Here is an 11,657-nt window from a genome sequence, read left to right on the forward strand (position 1 = left end):
ATGCATGGCTAGAAAACGTTATAGGCAATGTTCTAAAATACGCTAGGTAGTAGGCGGGCGATAACCCGCAACCTAGAGCCTGAACAGCCTAGGCGAGGATTAGGCGGAGATTAGACGATTTGTATTTTTTAAGATTTATTAATTAATAATATATATTTTATACAATTTAATATTTGAAAACGGTCAAATATGGATAAATTATTCAACATAAATCTAGTCATACCCATTTATAAAATAAATTATAGCTAAAATTTAGTATAACTTTCCTAAAAGTGAGCAGTAACAACAACAATAAACATATACACATATTTTAAACACACCATTAACTCTTATACTTTCGTACTTCCCATAATATAACAATCCCACCACAAAAAGAAAACAAAATTAGCCAGAGAGCTTAGCAGCCTAGGTAAGCAAGGTGATATCTAGGCGGGCTAAGTGGCCGCTTAATCGCCCACAACTTGACACAAAGGCCTAGAAGAAAAACTTGGCGACTTGTTGCAGCCTAGAGCCTAAGTGGTTTTAGGCAGGGCCTTTTAGAAGCTTGTTATAGGTATAAATTATGAGTTCATTTATTTTGTTAGAAGAAAAGCGAAGCGGCTTGTTGCAGCCTAGAGCCTAGGTGGTTTTAGGCAGGGCCTTTTAAAAGCTTGTTATAGGTATAAATTATGAGTTCATTTATTTTGTTAGGTTTGATACGAAGCATAACCAGACGAATAAAAGTTATTTTTTTATTTTTTTTATCAAGGACGTCAATCATTATTATTATATTGAATAGATGTTTGAGTATAATATAAACACGATCTGTCCGCGATGGGCATGTAAAATGGTAACCATGTAAAACTACCTAAGAACATACCTAAACAACTTCAATGTTGCAAACCTTAGAGTGAAATCGGAAAAGTAATCAAGAAACATTGACGCGGACGCCAAGCAACCGAACTCTGATGAGCAAGAACCATGATCCTGGGCCATTAACCCAAATTGAAAACTAGTTCATAGTTTTTACACCCTCGTCTTGTTAGTGTTCCACTGTTCCTTTTAAAATTGGCTTATTATATATCCTTTACTATGCACATGCACAAGAAAAGTATACCCAAAAATTGAAAAGTGAAGAGTACAGCAGCAAGATTCCTAACAAATCGACCATGATGTGGATGTCATATCCACAAAGTAGGTCTCATGCACATATTACCATATTAGTTCTATCAAATTTCCAAAACTAGTATAAAGTAACTAATGTTTTCAAAGTCATCAACAAACAAGCGTGGTGTTGTTAAAATTGAAATGAAACAAAGCTAACTTTGATACAAAGCTAACACATGTACAAAATAACTAATGTCTTTAAAGTCATCGACAAACAAGCGTGGTGTTGTTTTTTCATAAAATTGAAATGAAACAAAGCTAATGTTGAAACAAAGATAACACATGTGACATGTCTCGGTTTTTATTAACTTTATTCGTTCATTTTTAGATGTAAATCGACTTAAAAGAAAGGGTTATATAAAAATCATTTAGGAGCTGAACATAATTTCTATATATGCATCGAGTTACAGACCATGTGAATATGCTGATCATACTAACAAAGTTTCACTCAGCATCTAAATTTATGAAATATTATTACCAATAATACTATTATTTACAGCGTTACGCAAAATAATATAGGAAGATAAACGACCCGTCACGTCATCTGGAGGCTATCACAAAATTTCAGCGCTTAAATTTGGACTTTCTCTTCACCTCTCTCTTCCCATCTAGAGCTTCACAGCTTCGTCGGAGCCCAGAGACCCCTAGAATCACCTCACTCCGGCTTCAGAAGGTTCCCCTTCGCACGTGCCTCGCTTCTCCGGCGACCGGAATATTCGCATTTCCCGGTAAGTATCACGGCCTTATGCTCTCGATATTCTCTTTCCGTTTCAATCGCCGATTCGGCCTCTGCGATCGCCGGTTTCCGATTCCTTCGTCTTTCGGTTGCTTGATTCCTCCGTTTTTTCGCAGTGAAATTGAAGCTTCTTGAGGTTTGGGAGCTTTTTTGAGCTTCGGAGGTCAATGAGAGATTAGGAAAGACGATGATGAAGAAGAAGGTGACCAGAAATGTAGGCAAGTATGAGGTTGGGCGAACGATCGGCGAAGGAACCTTCGCCAAGGTCAAGTTCGCCAGGAACGCCGAGACCGGCGAGAGTGTTGCCATGAAGGTCTTGGCTAAAAGCACCATTCTCAAGCACAGAATGGTTGATCAGGTACTCACTTTCTCCATTATCTTGCTCTAATTTAATGCGGTATCGAATTCGGAATCGGTTTGAGTTCAAGCTACAGTAGTTGTTGTTTTAATAAGATGTTTATATAGGTGTGATGAATTGTGTGTTTTCAGATTAAGAGAGAGATTTCGATAATGAAGATTGTCAGGCATCCTAATATAGTGAGGTTGCATGAGGTAATCTCCCCGATTTCGTAATATGTTTTGAAGCTGATGTATGTTGTTGTTGTTGTCATCGCAGCTGAAATGAGTGTTTTATTGCTCTGAAATTCTAGGTTTTGGCTGGCCGGACTAAGATATATATAATTCTCGAGTTTGTAACTGGAGGAGAGTTGTTTGACAAAATTGTGAGGTTTCTTCAAATTTGGGACCTTCATCGTGGCTAATTCACTACTGACTGAGACTTGTGACGATTTGTTTTGATTCATAGGTCCATCAAGGAAAGCTTCGTGAAAATGAATCAAGGAAATACTTTCAGCAGCTTATAGATGCGGTGTCTCATTGTCACAGCAAGGGTGTTTACCATAGAGACCTGAAGGTGCAACTCAACATTCAGTTTGTCAGTAATTTTCACTTGGTTCTGTGATTTTGCGGAAGTGGTTGATTACTGATTCGCTCTTTGCTTTCCTTGTGATTTGCGTTTACAGCCTGAAAATCTTCTCCTTGATGCTTATGGAAATTTGAAAGTTTCTGATTTTGGACTGAGTGCATTGCCCCAGCAAGTAAGCCTTATCTAATTCTGTTTGCATTCAACAACATATGAGAAGTTACTTTGATGCACATGCTCTTATTTCTTTATCCTTTTTAATCTCTCATTGGCGTTCCTGTTTTGCCTATATCCTGAGCAGGGGGATGGTCTTCTTTTCACAACATGTGGAACCCCAAACTATGTCGCCCCTGAGGTAGATCTTTTACACATTTTGATGCTGCATTTACCACAAAAAATGATAAGATGGAAATGATGTTTCTTAGATTATAGCCAAAAACAGTAATTATAGAAATCAGGTGGAAGAGAGGAAATACAGGAGGCTAGATAATATTGTCTCAATACCCTGGCCTAAGGAGTTGGAGGCGTAGTAAGGAGAGAACATTCTTTGGACGTCTTACTCATTGTGGATCTAGGAGTCTAGGTTGCTTCTTCTTTATTAAATTATTGTTTCTCACCAAATTAAGGTTACTTGGACATGTATGTATTTACACTTCCTAGTTTCCTAGCTGACATCTTTACAGCTCATAGATAGCTTTACAGAGCAAAATTTAATTTCCAGTTACAACCATGTTATCATGATTGGTTATGCAACACACATCTATGACTTTCTAGAGTTTCTTTGTTGTCTCACAAGTTATATATATTTTCCTAACATCAAAGCCGTTCACCTTTAAAGACAAAGTTCTTCTTTGCTTCCCTTTAAATTATGCTGAATGTGTGAGAAATGGAGGGAGGGAGGGGAAGACAAAACTAATATAATGCTGATTATGTATCATTGGCAAACAGGTGCTGGGCAGTAAAGGTTATGATGGTGCAGCTGCTGATGTTTGGTCGTGTGGGGTCATCCTTTATGTTCTTATGGCTGGATACCTCCCATTTGATGAGGCAAACCTTGCTGCCTTATATAAAAAGGTATGTTGAACTTACTGGAATTAATATGCATAAGGAATGCATATAAATTTGGAATTGCACACCATGCCTAGCACAAGGGAACTTCCTTCTTTCCCCCGTCTCTTTTTTCCCTTCTGAGTCGCTTTATATAGACTTCAGGATCACTTTTATGCATATAGCATCCATTGGAGAATCTTCACACCTCACCATCACTCGAACAAATCTTTCTGTGTAGACTATCATAATTATAATATTTAATATAGTTTTAACTCTTCTTTTGTCTTGTCTGTAGATTAACGCAGCAGAGTTCTCCTGCCCGTTTTGGTTCTCTCCAGGGGCAAATTCATTAATACATAAAATACTTGATCCCAATCCTAAAACTGTGAGTATATTCTTTCACCATATGCAATTTGAGTATTGTCTGTGCCAACTGATGTTAAGGTCTATACTAGTAATTTCATATCATATATATTTTGTTTGGGGAAAATCATAATGATTATTCAAATATTATAGCCAACTTAGTTATAATGTCAATTGTGAAAGAAGAAAAAGGACTACGAAAACCATATCTGCATTGCGGAGTCAGGGTTATGGTTTCCCTTTGCTTTCTTAACTAGTTCTCTTGCTAATGCAGCGTTTTCGGATTGAAGAAATCAGAAAGGATCCATGGTTTAGAAAAAATTATGCGCCTGTTGAATATAGAGAAGATGAGGAAGTCAGTTTAGATGATGTTCGTGCAGTCTTTGAGGACATTGAGGTTGGTTGGCCTTTTTCTTTTGTTCTACTCCATTTTCTTTGAGGAACTTTGTAATTGGCATTATTTATGCATTTTAAAATCTATTTAGATTGCTAAGTAAGGCAGTCTGTGTCAACTGTTGGTATTTCACAGGACCAATATGCAGAAGAAAGAACAGATAATAAAGACAGCGGTCCTTTATTAATGAATGCATTTGAGATGATTACCCTCTCCCAAGGGCTAAATTTATCTGCTCTGTTTGACAGGAGACAGGTATAGTCGTATACTTTACGTCTGTCTGCATATATCTCTGAGAATGACCCTTGCCGGATATTGTTTCATAGTTCCACAAGTACATCTGTAACTTACTCTTTTAGTAGAAAGTTTGAATGATCACATTTTGCTTCTCTGTAACTTGCCTTTTTATAGAAAAATGTTACTTCTCTGTTAGAAGTACAAAGAATTGTTTCTTTGTATTCCTGCAGATTTATCGGATCTCTCTTTTTCTGGTTTGTCTGCGTTGCTCACATAGTTTAGTAAAAGCTCTCTATAGGACCTATAGTATAGGTTGATTCCCAAAAACATGCAAGAAATGTGATGATGTAGTGTTGCAAAATCTATCCGTACTGGAATTCTCTTTCTCTAAAGTCTCTTCTCCTGCAGGATTATATAAAAAGACAAACTCGTTTTGTATCCCGCAAACCAGCTAAAGTTATAATTTCAAATGTAGAAGCTGTTGCAGAATCAATGAGTCTCAAGGTCCATACACGTAATTTCAAGGTATGTTTTGTAATTTTACCATTACTTATTAGTGTATATAATCCATCTTCCCGAATCTTATACGATGACTAATGAGAGGATTTGAGGTTGTAGTATAACTGGTTTGAGTACCTTGTTGTGTACTGAAAGCCAATATGTATTACATATGGCGCTACCTGAAAGTTGTTTAAATCTATATCAACTTTTATAAGACGTGTTCTAATGTAGTTTTTAATTTTGCATCAGACAAGACTTGAAGGGATATCTGCAAATAAGGCTGGACAATTTGCAGTTGTCCTTGAGGTATTAAGCGTTATCTGCATGCATATTTCATACTTTAAGTATCTTTCCAGAGGAAGCCTTGAATTGATTCCGCCGTTGTTTAACATGGTCGTTATCCTACCTCATGTAGATTTTCGAAGTTGCACCATCCCTTTTCATGGTAGATGTTCGAAAGGCAGCTGGTGATACTCTTGAATATCACAAGGTCAGATTCCTACTCTGATTATTCAGATTCATGAACTCAAAAGATTCTTACATTGTTTCTCCCCCTTACACTACATTGTGAATGCCTGTGGATCTGTTTTGCAGTTTTACAAAAATTTCTGCGCCAAGTTAGATGACATTATATGGAAACCAAAAGACGGTATGGCCAGTTCCAATATACTTAGAACGACGACTTGCTGATCCATAATTCCTTGGGTGTGACGAGGCAATTCCCCTCGAGTCATATACTAGCTAGTGTGTCCTTTAATCCACTATACTTGTAAAGTTTTGGTCTACCAGGAATGTTGTAGTAAATATCCGCAACCGCAAGTACTCGTTACCTTGTATTTAGTATGCGGAAGTTCTTCCCAGAATGTATATTATCATAAAGATTGTTCACTTAATCCAGCAATATAGTCATAGCTTTCCACGACCCCAAGCTTTCTTCACAGCACTTTCATGACTTTGGATATCTATGAACATCACCTAGCATCCAATTGAAAATTTGAAATGATGACACTATCTGTTCATCGTTCGAGTCATATTACTGTAGAACCACTTCCGAACCCAGAAACTAAAAACATTTACAAGGGAACAGCAAAGTAGCCATATATATAGAGAAAACCTTCTGTAAATACAAACCGAGAGAGTTTCTCCATGGGTGGGACACATTATTCTCACTTATGAAGACAAATCCATGAACTGACTTTTTAGATTCAAACTATGTAAAGGGGGGTGATCTATAATATGATATCCGCTCATAGCTGCTACCAATAAGTACATACAAATATAGCAACACACATGATCATAGGTCTATAATTGAAGCCAAAATCATCATTCATGGTTGGAACAGCTTATTCCTGCATCTGCATTTCCATGAGAGAAGATAATAGGTCTCATCTCCCTCATAGTGAAATGGTGTGGCCTTGAGATTGTTCCTCTTGTGGTGTGGAGGAACCACAAGTGTGGCTGTACAAGGCCTGCAACTCATGCACTTGTTAACACACCGCGGCGGCCTCGAACCTAATGCCATCTTCATTTCATTCTTCAACTGCTGCTCATGATCACCATGCTCATCTCTTGGCAACATTGGCTCACCTATAGAAATAAAATCCCAGAAAAAGAAAGAAAGAAATATAAAAGGTTTAATTTAGAGATACCAAGGTGGACATTAGCAAACATGTTTAGACTAAAATGGGGGTTGTTTCAGTTACCTGAATTGGAAGAAAGGAATGTGAGAGAGAAGATGAGCATCATCAGAACAGCAGCCATCATTACCAGTCTAGCAAACCTTGAGATCAGCTATGGCTTTGGACCTTTGGTCTTGATGATGCCTGATGAGCTTGCTTGTGTGGCTTGTGATGAGTAATGCAGTGAATCCAAGACTCACAGTAGTTTAATAAGAGGGTCGCTGGACTTGAATGTCTTCTGGGTTTTGAAGCTTTTTCTTTTGGGAGCTATAAACTGTCAGTTATATCTGACTCTTGTGGTTTCTGTTTGAGTGACTTAAAGTTTACAAGTTTTGCTTCTGCTTTTTTGAATCGTTTCTTTGCTGACCTGATTTTTATATTGCAAACTTGACATTATTGGATAGAGATTGCTGTCTCTGTACTTTGTCACCATACAAAGCCACAGCTTTTACCTGTTCAATTATTCCACTCTGCTTTTGTTTTTCTATAAACCACATATGGTCTTCCACTCTTTTCTGTATGATTTGAAGTGTCATCTTTGTATCTTTACGTGATTGGAATATGCTATACAGCAGCTCAAATCTCGCAGTAAACACTAAGCCTAGGTAATGAGCATGATCAACTGTGGTTCGAGATTGTCTTAATCGGAATGATTACTAAAATTCACTGTGATCAATTTGACGAGGGAGGGAATTTTGTACTTTGGAATAGAACCCATGACTCTTCTTTTAAACAGCCCATGCTTCCAGGACAACAAGAGATGCCTCTTTCTGCTCTTTCTGTCGAGGAGAGAGTTTATATTTTTGTTATTCGACTGTGTATTAGTATTACTCTGCCCAGGTAGTGAACGAACAATTTGCTTAATCATGATCATGGTAATCATACAAAGAATAGTTAATACATGGTATTTGAATCACTTTGATTTTAGGTTGTTGTGATACATGAACTACATTTCATATGAAATTAGACTTACTAGAAACTACTTCCATGAGCCGCTTTGATGAAAATCTAATGCATAAATGTATAATCACCCTAACCAAAGAAAGGTAAAGTGACCTTGAATTCCATTTCTATTACTAAATCAGCCCACATCCACATGTCCACAGGATAGTTTAGATATATAATCAACATTTTGCTGTCTAATCTTCATTTGATAATGCAATGCTTTAATTCCTTCTAATACCTCACTCTCTCATGAACTAGTACAGGACACAAAAAATTATGTTTCAAACTGTCATTTAATTTGTGCAAGTGTATATATATGTATTATATGTGTCACAGTCGTGTATGATGAGAAATTGTGAATAGCTAAAATCATGTAAACTCCATCCACAACCTATCACAACATCTGGGTGAAAATTCCAGTACAGCTGCATTACAATTAGTCAGATAAACTGGTACTATCACTTTACTTTTCTAATTGCAGCTTAAGTTTCTCTTTTTCTGGGTAAGATCATAAGAATGACATGGTTGAAATTGGAGGGGGAAGAGAATCTGTACCCCAGGGACAGTTGTAACATGGCTCAGAAAAACCACATGGAGATGAGACAACATTAGTGCGCTACCAGTCCCCCTTGTAGTCTAGGAGTCTAGGACGTTAGCCTTTGCATGGTGGACATTTGCCACAATTCATAGGACACTGTTATATATATGGACAAATGGTCAATTCATTCATGATAACACAATCAACAGTAGCTGCTGAGCCATATATGCATCTCTCCTTAGATTCAGAAGAGATGGCTCTGCGTAATGTTCACTCATTTCCATCCGCTATCAAATTCAAAGGCCTTACTGTTACTGCTTTCAGCGGTAGCAACAGTTAAATTCAAAGGCCTTACTGTTACTGCTTTCAGTGGTAGCAACAGTTGCATCACCCTGACATTTTCTCCCACCTCAATCAAACACCCAAGTCCTCTCTGTAAACAACATACACCCTTTGATGCAAGTTTCATCTCATTGCCATCTAACTTCTGCATTTGGTTGCTATTACCATTATTTCAGTATACCTTCCTAACCCTACTTGATATGTCCAACAACCATCACCCTTGGCCCGCTGTCACATTTTCTCTACCCAAAACAATTGTGGGCTTCAGATTTTAGTATAGATAGTTATTACAGCAGAGAATTTCTCTCTCACCATTATTTGAGTATATATGGGAACTCTTCTAATAAAGACCCTTAAGTTGAGGACTTGGTGAGGATTTTTTGGCTTATCCCACATTTCGATCTTATATCCACATCTTGACCGTTCAGTTTATAGGTATTTATGAGTAGATCATTTTTGTAAATTTTCAGTCATATTGAAAATCGTTAAGACATTCATAAGTGTGATTTACCAATTATGAACTTGAACGGTTCATGTTTAACATATTTGGTTCGTTCATTCATTTGATCTAGTTTGTTACCTTACCGATCACCGATTTGACTGAAAATTTGTAGAGTTGATCTACATATATAAACCTAAAAATTAAACGGATGAGATGCCAAGATGTGATCGAAAAATAGGTATTTTAAATCATAAACCGAAAAGTTCTCACTAAGTCCTCAACTTAAAGGTCCTCACTAGAAGGACTTCCTATCTTCCTAACCCTACTTGCTATCTTCCACTCCAACACCCTTGACCCTGCTATCCTATCTTCACTACTCAAATTTTGTTTCTTTTAGAATTTAGTTTAGATAGTTACTAGTAGGTTTTCTCAACACCAGCAAAACCAAGGTCTTGTTGCCACCAGAACTTTTTTTTGGCAAATGGATAGTTTAAAAACCAAGCATTCTTGTAATACAGATCTAATCACCAATGTCCAGTTATGTATTCATGTATGAGAGATAAGCAAACTACTGGTAATGGCAGAGTACAATTCATGAAGAAAGGAGAAACCTGCGTAACTAGGACTTCGGGTGGGAAAAAGAACAACCACCCCTAAACAAGGTTGTCATGGCAGATTGATCTAAATCACTTGCCACCACACCAAAGTCCAAAAGTAAGAGGAACCCAAACTCATAAACAACACAACCACAATATGGTGCTCCAAGGAAGAAAAACAAAGTTCCATAAACATGGCAAGAACCTAAATGAAAAGAAAGTACTAAATAGATTTCCAATATGGTAAATAAACTCTCTCACACACACGTTACACAACTCTTCAAATTCCAATTGCAGTTTTACTTAAACCACATATGCCTATGTTAAACTAAATAACCATATGCACAACTCTTTTAACAGAGTCAACTATTTACATAATTGTAAAAGGTAAAAAGAAAATTTTCACTTCTACCTTTTCTATTAGTTGGGCAAACAGAAAATACCAGTGATACTAATGGATCCGGATTCTCTCCTAACAATTGTCTCTTAATACTACCTAATAAGTCAATCTTGACCTTTTATTTTCGACCAATGGTCGAGATCTCTCCAACCTATCTCAAAACCTATTTTCCTATATACTCGACTCATCTCTCTCTCTTACCCTCAAAATCTCATATCGTCTATCATAAAGCAAAAGTATATTTCTTTCTCATCGTTCTCTCTCTCTCGTTCCTGAAGTTCTGCCTCTCTCCGCCAATCAACCGCCGACATCGGACTCCTTCTCTCCGGCGACTGCACGGCCTCTCTCCGACACCGACACCGACACCTCTCTCTCTCTCTCTGTCCTCAAACAATTGATATTACTTGCTCTTGTTTTTATTCAGTTTCTCTGTTCTGTAGACATTAGATTAGCAAAAGAACAATTGCTATTGCTTGCTCTTGTTTTTTATTTTAGTTTCTCTGTTCTATAGACATTAGATTAGCAAAAGTAAGATCATTACGAGTACACTACTTTATAATGTAAGAAACAGGAAGATTAAAGTTCGTCAAGCCTAGCAACACAAGTTTCAACTCTCAAGCATTGCAGAAACTAAGTTGTAGCAAATCTGTGTGAGAGCAACCATTTCATTGATTCAGTTGACACAATCCATCTCATACATAAACAAATAACAAATTCTTCCTTAACATCAACAATGTAATTCATAAAACATACAAAACCCATCTAAGATTCATCAACAAAGAGCTAAATCTCTATTAGACCTACATTAGAAGCACTCATTGCTTCATTTACTAAAATGGTGACAGCCTAAAACTGGAGCCACAACACACGAACTCAAAGTTCAGTTAATCAAAGCTAAGATATTGTTGAGCACACAAGTGTTAGTTTCTTCTACAGAGTCTTCCATTCTCGAATGCAGAGGACGCCTAGAGAGGCGGAGGACGCCGCCTGAAAATTTCAATTCTCAAACGATGGGTTATTGAAAATTCGTTAGCCTGGGTTGCTGGTCGCCGATTGCTCCAAACTAGTGTTAGTTTCTTCACCAGATTCTTCAATTATTACAACCTATATTCAAAAAAAAAAAAAACCAAACGCCAAAAGTAAAGGATCCAAAGTAAAGCAGTGCTGGGAATTAAGGATATATGATACTGAACAAAAAGTCATGCTTGCAGCAATGCATAGTAATAGTAGCGCACCTACAAACCTCCAGAAGAATTTTTTCTTTTTCCTGAAAATCCCAATCGTGAGGAGGAATGGATCTTCAAGAAAAAAAAAAAATCTCAAACTTGCGGGGACAGAGAGAGAGAGAGAGAGAGAGAGAGAGAGA

General features: G+C 37.3%; 2 protein-coding genes across 2 annotated transcripts; one reads left to right on the top strand and one right to left on the bottom strand.

Annotated features, from left to right (window-relative positions):
* The first annotated feature begins 1,712 nt into the window (after window positions 1-1,712).
* On the top strand, window positions 1,713-6,273 carry LOC101292335 (CBL-interacting serine/threonine-protein kinase 24-like). Its single transcript, XM_004287256.1, has 15 exons — window positions 1,713-1,874; window positions 1,999-2,240; window positions 2,372-2,434; window positions 2,533-2,604; window positions 2,688-2,795; window positions 2,905-2,979; window positions 3,106-3,159; window positions 3,753-3,878; window positions 4,150-4,239; window positions 4,492-4,614; window positions 4,747-4,866; window positions 5,257-5,373; window positions 5,599-5,655; window positions 5,765-5,839; window positions 5,944-6,273. The coding sequence occupies exons 2-15, from the start codon at window positions 2,070-2,072 to the stop codon at window positions 6,037-6,039; spliced, it is 1,347 nt and encodes a 448-aa protein (XP_004287304.1). The 5' UTR covers window positions 1,713-1,874; window positions 1,999-2,069; the 3' UTR covers window positions 6,040-6,273.
* Window positions 6,274-6,424: 151 nt separating this feature from the next.
* Window positions 6,425-7,363, bottom strand: LOC101292625 (polygalacturonase-like). The gene is made up of 2 exons (XM_004287257.1): window positions 7,053-7,363; window positions 6,425-6,936 (listed from the first exon to the last, which is right to left on the bottom strand). The coding sequence occupies exons 1-2, from the start codon at window positions 7,111-7,113 to the stop codon at window positions 6,677-6,679; spliced, it is 321 nt and encodes a 106-aa protein (XP_004287305.1). The 5' UTR covers window positions 7,114-7,363; the 3' UTR covers window positions 6,425-6,676.
* Between the last annotated feature and the right edge of the window lie 4,294 nt (window positions 7,364-11,657).

This window comes from Fragaria vesca, linkage group LG1 (assembly GCF_000184155.1).
Source record: "Fragaria vesca subsp. vesca linkage group LG1, FraVesHawaii_1.0, whole genome shotgun sequence".
Classification (NCBI taxonomy): Eukaryota; Viridiplantae; Streptophyta; class Magnoliopsida; order Rosales; family Rosaceae; genus Fragaria; species Fragaria vesca.